This window comes from Excalfactoria chinensis, chromosome 1, assembly GCF_039878825.1.
Source record: "Excalfactoria chinensis isolate bCotChi1 chromosome 1, bCotChi1.hap2, whole genome shotgun sequence".
In the NCBI taxonomy this organism is placed as follows: domain Eukaryota; kingdom Metazoa; phylum Chordata; class Aves; order Galliformes; family Phasianidae; genus Excalfactoria; species Excalfactoria chinensis.
In genome coordinates this window covers 99,725,782-99,733,277 of record NC_092825.1, presented here as the reverse complement: position 1 = coordinate 99,733,277, position 7,496 = coordinate 99,725,782, and the positions used below count along the sequence as shown (strand labels likewise).

At 58.3% G+C, this 7,496-nt stretch overlaps 1 protein-coding gene and 1 long non-coding RNA gene across 2 annotated transcripts; one reads left to right on the top strand and one right to left on the bottom strand.

Moving 5' to 3' along the window:
- Nucleotides 1-717: 717 nt before the first annotated feature.
- OLIG2 (oligodendrocyte transcription factor 2) lies at nt 718-2,684 on the bottom strand. Its single transcript, XM_072340086.1, has 2 exons — nt 2,571-2,684; nt 718-2,361 (listed from the first exon to the last, which is right to left on the bottom strand). Exon 2 carries the CDS (start codon nt 2,340-2,342, stop codon nt 1,446-1,448), a length of 897 nt encoding a protein of 298 aa, XP_072196187.1. The 5' UTR covers nt 2,343-2,361; nt 2,571-2,684; the 3' UTR covers nt 718-1,445.
- Nucleotides 2,685-3,923: 1,239 nt separating this feature from the next.
- Nucleotides 3,924-7,282, top strand: LOC140260771 (uncharacterized). The gene is made up of 3 exons (XR_011905610.1): nt 3,924-5,137; nt 5,227-6,386; nt 6,621-7,282. It is a non-coding gene; the product is annotated as an uncharacterized lncRNA (long non-coding RNA).
- The last annotated feature ends 214 nt before the right edge of the window (nt 7,283-7,496 follow it).

Here is a 7,496-nt window from a genome sequence, read left to right as displayed (position 1 = left end):
GGGAAGCGAATGGGGGGTGGGCCGGGAACCCGGCAGCACCGCTAATTCTATTTGCAGGTAGCCCCGGGAGGGACCACCTGTTGGTGTTGGGACTCCGGGGTGGGACTGAGCCGTCGGGGGGGGGGGGGGACGGACGGGAGAGGGGCGAGCGGACGAATTCGTGGCTACCGGCCGCTGCCGACTGTTGCATCTGTCGGGGCGCTCATTACGGCTTTTAGCGGAGATAAAGAGCGGCTTCTAACGATGCTCCGGAGATAAAGAGCGGCTCCTAACGATGCTCCATCTGACGCTCACCTGCTCCCGCCGCACGCCGCTAATTGGGCCGAGCGCTGCAGGTAGCGGCCGAGCAGCCCCGAGGGAGCGGCCCAGGTGGGACCCCGTCCCTCGGGGCTCCGGGAAGCGGCCTTGAGCCCACCGCGGGGCCGGCTTTCGTTTGGGCGCTGCGGGAGAGCGGCGGAATAGTGGCGGAGTTCAGCTTTTCCTTCCCCCGTAGCGCTCCGAGCTCCCATCGAAGGCCGGACCCCGTGGGCACAGCACCCCGATTCGGAGCCCGGGAGGCATCGGTTGCTCCTTCCCCACCCGCGTTCTGCGAGGAACGAGTGAAGAAAAACGATTTGGGCCTCGATCCCTCCCGTCCCCCCCCCGCGCCCCGACCTTAACGAATACCGAGCGCCACTGACATCAAATGCTTTTTTTTTTTCCCTTTTTTTCTTTTTTATTTAAAATCTCAACAGCGGATCGCTTTTATCGCTTTTCCTTTCGCAACCAAACAAGTAATAAATATTATTTAGCAACTTTTTTTTTTTCGTGTTTTTTTTTTTTTTTTTTTTTTTTTTTTTTTTTTTTTTCCTTTTTCTTTTTTACAAAAATAAACGGACGATAAAATCTCTGCAGGGGGCGGCGATAAGAAAAGTGTTACTGCTGGGCAGAGCCCGGGGCTCGGGACTGCGACACGGACACAGAGAGCATTACGGACTTCCAACGTGGTTAGAGGCGGCGGGGACGCGAATTGTGTTATACGCTTTAAAAAAGAGGAGAAATCAAAAAACCGACCCCCACCGAACCCCACCGGACCGGAGCGAGGGGAGCGCGGCGGCCGCGGGGCTGTGACACGGCGCAGCGCTCGGACGGGGCTCGGCGCGGGGTCTATGTACAAAGCCCGAAAGACACGAGACCGACGGAGGGAGATCGGAGCGGAGGGGGGGGACGGGGGGTGGGCGTGGGGGATGGGGACGGTCCCCTGTGGCCGCGGACGGACAGACGGCCGGGCAGACGGACCGCCAAAGTCCTCGGCGCCGGGTTCCTCCGGCCCGCCGGCTGCGTTCGCTCTTCGGCCCGAGCGAAGGGAGAGACGCGCGGACGGCCGCGGGCTGCGGGCGGCTCCTCCCGGCCGGCCTCGCCGTCGGGGCGCTCCGTAGGTGCTGGGGCGGCCCTGCGGGACGGGCTCACTTGGCGTCCGAGGCCAAGCGGGGCAGCGCGGCGCCGCCCATGGCCGAGACGTGGTGGTGAGGGGGGGCCGCCACCTGGCACATGCTGCAGGGGCACGGCATCCCCCCCCAGTGCTGGAAGCCGCCCCCCAGCCCCGGAGCGGCGGCGGCGGCCGAGGGCGACTTGAGGAGGCCGTGCGGGGGGCGGATGGAGCCGACGGCCGAGAGGCCGGAGCCGGGCAGAGAGGCGCTGGAGACGGCGGCGGGGGGCAGGATGGGGTGGTGCGCGGGATGCGAGGCGGGGTGGCCCGGGTGGGCGGGCAGCGGCGCCGAGTGCGCGCCCATGCCGGCGGGGCAGGCGGCGGGGTGGAAAGCGGCGTGGTGGCCGCCGTAGATCTCGCTGACCAGGCGCTTCATCTCCTCCAGCGAGTTGGTGAGCATCAGGATGTAGTTTCTGGCTAGCAGCAGCGTGGCGATCTTGGAGAGCTTGCGCACCGACGGGCCGTGCGCGTAGGGCATCACCTCCCGCAGCCCGTCCATGGCGATGTTGAGGTCGTGCATCCGCTTGCGCTCGCGGCTGTTGATCTTGAGACGCAGCTGCTGCAGCTCGGGCTCCGTCATCTGCTTCTTGTCCTTCTTGGAAGAGGCGGACGAGGCCGACGAGGCCGACGACGACGAGGACTTGAAGCCCAGCTTGTCCACCACCACCACCCCCGCGGCGCTCATGGCGCTGCGCAGCTCGGCGCTCAGCTCCGGCGGCGAATCGCTCTGCGTCGAGCTGGACACGGTGCCGCCCGTGAAGCCCCCGCCGCCTCCTCCTCCTCCTCCGCCGCCTTTATTCCGGCCCGCGAGGAAGAGCTCATCGGGCTCCGGGGAGGACGGGCGGCTGGAGACCAGGCTGGCGTCCGAGTCCATGGCCCGGCGGGCGGGCTGCCTGCGGCGGAAGAGAGCCGGGGACGGCCCCAGTCAGCCAGCGTCCGCGGAAAGTTCGCCACGGCCCGTCCCCTCCTGTCTCCTCCCGTCCCGTCCCGTCCGGTCCCGTCCCGCCCCTTCGTCTCCCGGCCCGTCTCGTCCCCTCGCCGTCCGCCCCGTCCGTTCCGCCCGCCCCGCGCCTCGCTCCGCTACGTCCCGCCGGGCTCTCACCGTGCTCGGGGCGGCCGTGGGCAGCGGCGCGCCGTGTCGGGCGAGCAGCGCGCACCTTGCGGCGCTCCGGCGGCGCCTTTATAGCCGCGCCGGGGAGGAACAATGTCACCGGGCGGGAGGGGGCCTGCGCCAATCGGCGGCGGCGGGGGGGGCGGCTGATGTCACCGGAGCCGCTCCGGCTCGATGGGGCGGGCGGGCGGCGGGGAGCCCCGCGGGGGGGGGGGGAGAAGGAGGGGGACGGGCTGGGAAGGGACTTTTGTCAGATCCATCGTAACGTGTAACAATGACAGCTCTGGGAACAGCTGTTTGGGGGGGGGAGGGAGGGAAAGAGAACAACCCCCCGCTCCTCACACCGCTCACGTCGCTCTTTCCTGGAGCCGCGAGCGGGGCCCGCCGGACGCCCTCCCCGCAGCCCCGCACCCGCAGCCGCACGCCCCGGGGCCGCTTCCTCCCGCCGGGCCGCCCCTCCGCGCCCCCCCGGCCCTTTGTTGCATTATTTTGACACCCGCGTGTTTCCCAGCTGGCCCGGCCGGCCCCATCCATCCGTTAAAGATGTCTTTAAAACGTTAAGAAGTGAAGCGTGGAAATGTGTTTCCCAACGGTTGCGGGGCTGATCCGTAACGCGTCAATTAGGGAAATCCGCCCGCCGACAGCCGGGCCGCCCCCCGCCGCCCTTCGGCGTGTGCCGCCGCTCCGGGACGCGCCCCGGGCGGAGCACAGGCACCTGTCCTCGGGGGCGGGGGGACGTGAAGGTGAGCGGCGGGAGCGGAGCCGGCGGCCCCCAGCGCAGCCCGGCAAGTCCCGTTTGCCTCCGGCCCCGGCCCGTCCCCTCCGTCTGATCTGCGGCGTCCTGAGGCTCTCAGCTCCGGCTCACGGCTCAGAAACCGGCTCACGGCCCCGAACTCAGCGGAGGGCCCTCTGGGGTCTCTCGCAGGCTGCCTGGGGAGAGGTGGAGGCGGGCAGCTTCCTCTTTCCCTCTTCTTTTTTCCCCTTTTTCTCTTCTTTTCCTTTCCCATTTCCCTTCCACTTTATTTTTTCTTCTTTTCTTTTTCCGTCTTTTTTTCCCCCATTTTTTCCTTTTATTTTTTTTTCTCCTTTTTCTTTTTTTCCTCTTTTTTTCCCCTCTTTTTTTTTTTCCTCTCCTCTCCTCTCCTCTCCTCTCCTCTCCTCTCCTCTCCTCTCCTCTCCTCTCCTCTCCTCTCCTCTCCTCTCCTCTCCTCTCCTCTCCTCTCCTCTCCTCTCCTCTCCTCTCCTCTCCTCTCCTCTCCTCTCCTCTCCTCTCCTCTCCTCTCCTCTCCTCTCCTCTCCTCTCCTCTCCTCTCCTCTCCTCTCCTCTCCTCTCCCCCCCTTTCTCCCTTTTCCTCTTTCTTCTTTTTCCTTCTTATTTTTTGCCTCTTTTATTATTTCCCCCCTTCTTTTCCTTTTCTCCTTCTTTTCTTTCTTCCCACTCCCGCTACCCTTACCCATCCAGAGACTTTAAATCTCTCCCCCCGCCGCCCATCGCTGTCTGTATCCCAAACGGGACTCGATGTTTCCCTCATTCCTTTTTCAGGATCTCGTGGGGGCTTTTGCGCGATATTTGCGCCGGGTCTGCGCGGAGTTTGCTCTCCAGCACAGCCGGGTCTACCCGAAGCAGCCGCATCCGAAGGCGGCGGGGTCGGGGCTGCTCGGGAAGGACAGGGGCAGGGGCTGCAGCGAGGGGCCGATCTCTGCCCTCAGACGGCACACGGGGCTCCGCGCTACTCACCCGAAGCCTGTTTTATTACCTGTGAATACGGGGTGGATTTCTTGGTTTGGTTTGGTTTGTTCGTTTCAAGTCGTGTCTGTAAGCGACGAAAGCCCGAATGATGCAAATAATCAGGGAACGTGATGGAGCGATCGCCTAATAAAAGCCAGCGCGTTGCTTTCGTGTTGGGAATCACCGGAGGTGTCTTTGATTCGGGGCAACTGCTGCACGTCCCTGCGGTCTCCAGGAAGGGGACCCAAACTCAGCCAGTGGGATAGTTGGCTCTATTCTGTTGGGGTTCTCTCGTCTTCTTTTTTTCCACTGCTGGGTTTGTTTCTGTTCGCACCCGTTCGATGGACACGTTTCAGCCCCACGTGCTGTGCCAAAACGCAGCCTGTCTTCCTACTCAGCCAGAGGCTGGGAAAGCTCCCGATCCGTGCAGGAGACACCGAAGGGAAGGTTCCGAAATACCGGAGCCAGTGCGTGTGATACTTTCGGGATTAGAAACACGCAGGAAAGAGCCATTGCCTATTCTCACCCGGCTGAAACCAAGAGACAAACAAGCAAACAAACCCCAAACCTTTACTGATAAAGTTTTGTCACTCTGAGCCGGCTGTCACCTACAGCACAAAAGCAGACGGCTCCGTCTGACTGCAGCCTGGGCTGAGTTCTGTGCGCCTTCATCACTCGGCTCGGCCGTGCCCGGAACAGGCGCTGCTATTCATTCAAACGGGACGAGCCCCGCTCCACTGACATTAACAGGGACTGGCTTTTTCTGACCTTGACATACTGTCAGAAGAACCTCGTCCAGGATCAGCTCTTCAGTACAGGTGTAACATTTGTAAGTATTTTGTCCACCGTTCGTTGTGCTTAATTCAAAATGATGCAAGTTATCTATCTATCTATCTATCTATCTATCTATTTATTTAGACAACATCCAATCTGATTTCGTTTAGTGCAACGCTCCAAGAAAGAACTTCAAGAATGCATTTTGAGATGCGTGCCATCACCTTAACAAAAGGCGATTCCTGGAGGTTATGAAGCAGTGTGACAGCTGCTTGGTTTAACAGATGCTTGACGTTACTGGCTTGTTCCCTTCTTATTGGCAATGCTGGCTGCTTTTGGCCAAGGGGCAGCTGAAGCACCAGGCAGGAGCGGTGCCACCTTTGGGCTGAGGTCCTGCTGAAGACCTTCTCATGCTGGTACTGAGCAAAGCAGTGTCTCTGCAGCACCATTTTGTGGGCTGGGAAAGCTTTTCCAGCTTAGCTTAGAAGCTAAGGGGGATGGTTTTAAACTGAGAAATGGGAAGTTTGGCTTAGATATCAGATGGAAGTTTTTCACACAGAGTGTGGTGATGCACTGGAACAAGGAGGTTGTGGATGCCCCATCCCTGGAGGCATTCAAGGCCAGGCTGGATGTGGCTCTGGGCAGCCTGGTCTGCTGGTTGGCAACCCTGCACATAGCAGGGGGTTGGAACTGGATGATCACTGTGGTCCTTTGCAACCCAGGCCATTCTGTGATTCTATGATTCCGTAATATGATTCTCTCTGTTAGAAAGGAGATGTGATGTGAGGGAAAATGTTTGGTTCCACTGGACTCGATGCTCTTCCTCATGCACAAAACCTACAGAAGTGGGCTGCCATAGCAGCAAAATGGCCCCATGAGTGTATGAGAGGAGCAAATCGAAGATAAAATTATCTCTTGAGCTGTCAGGAGCCAAGGAAACAGCAGCTCTCATCTCTCTGTTCTCACCTTCCTCCATCAGCACAACTGGTTGCCTATCCTCAGCAAGGAGAGCAGCATCCTTGTCTGGACTGGATTTAGTCTAGATAATTACGCTTTACTCCTTTATTCTTTTTCCCATGTGGATGCTCAGTTCTAATTTTGGGTTTCCTGAGCACCAATCCTGTAAGTTTCTTTTTCCGTGTTGCTATTTATCTGTATATGGCACTCCAATGCTATCCTTCATTTCTTTTCCATTTTCCACATCTTTGTTTTGATGTAGAGCTCCTGATAAATGAAGACATCCTGGCTGAGCTTTAGTGATCAGAAGAACACTATGCCCCAGCCCTGGAGGCGCTCAAGGCCAGGTTGGATGGGGCCCTGGGCAGCCTGAGCTGGTGGGGGCAGCCCCGTGCATGGCAGGGGTTGGGGCTGGGTGGGCTTTGAGGCCCTCTCTAAACCAAACCCTTCTGTGATTCTATGATTTTATGACTGATTCTATGATTCTATGAAAACACTGGGATGTCTGCCTACGTGATCTCTTACTGGAATGAAAACTGCCCCCGTGTTGTTCCTTTGTCCTGTCCCCATCCCACACTCAGGAGAAAAATCTTTCAGAAATCCCAACTGGGATGGTGCCAGCAGAGGAACACACCTGTATCATCAGTCCTGAGTCCTGAGACCCCGATCCCAAGGTGTTCACATTCTGCAGAGCGCCCATTTTGAGACGCAGCAAACTTTTGCACAGTGACAAGGTCTGCCAGCCTGGAGAGTCTGCACCAGAAACATGGCAAGATTCCTCTTCCATTTGTCATCATTTCGGAGGGCTGCAACCCTCTCACCTCACGCTGGGACTCGCACTGATGGAGAAACAGCTGAACTCTGCATTCGGAAGAACGCATCAAAGCCCCGGGCCCGTCCGGCACCATCCCTGGCAGCCGTGATGTCAAAGGTTGCTGCGAGCACCTCCCCGGGTGCCCGGTGGCTTTGTGCGAGAGGGCGGCCCCAGCAGATGGCCCGAAAGCACCCCTTGGTCCGGGCAGAGAGGGACGGCAGCTCGGAGCCATAGATGTCTCATTAGCAAACAGGGGGGGAAAAGCAAGGATGAGAAAAAACAGATAAAAAGAATACACAAAGCCATTTACATATTTACATTGTTTCTCCCTCATTTTAGATTCTCCTTTAGCTGAAGTGTCAGTGTGCTTGCTTTTCTCCTTCTGTTTGTATGTTTACTTGTGCTAAATAGATTATGGTAATCAGGCACATAAATGCATGCAACTGTTATTATGGCATTTTAATCACAGAGTTTTTCACTGGAAGCCTTCATTAGAATTCTCCTAATCTCACTTGTTAGTGTAACAAACAGCAATAAATGCCAAGGAACTCGGATTAAGTCAGAGACATTCAGACATTAAAGGAGGAATATGGAAATGCCGTGAAATCTCTGCATTATTTATTGAAATGTCACATCAACAGTT

What these genes read in the sequence shown, in the direction of transcription:
- OLIG2 (XM_072340086.1), bottom strand. Translation starts at nt 2,342, where the DNA reads ATGGACTCGGACGCCAGCCTGGTCTCCAGCCGCCCGTCCTCCCCGGAG.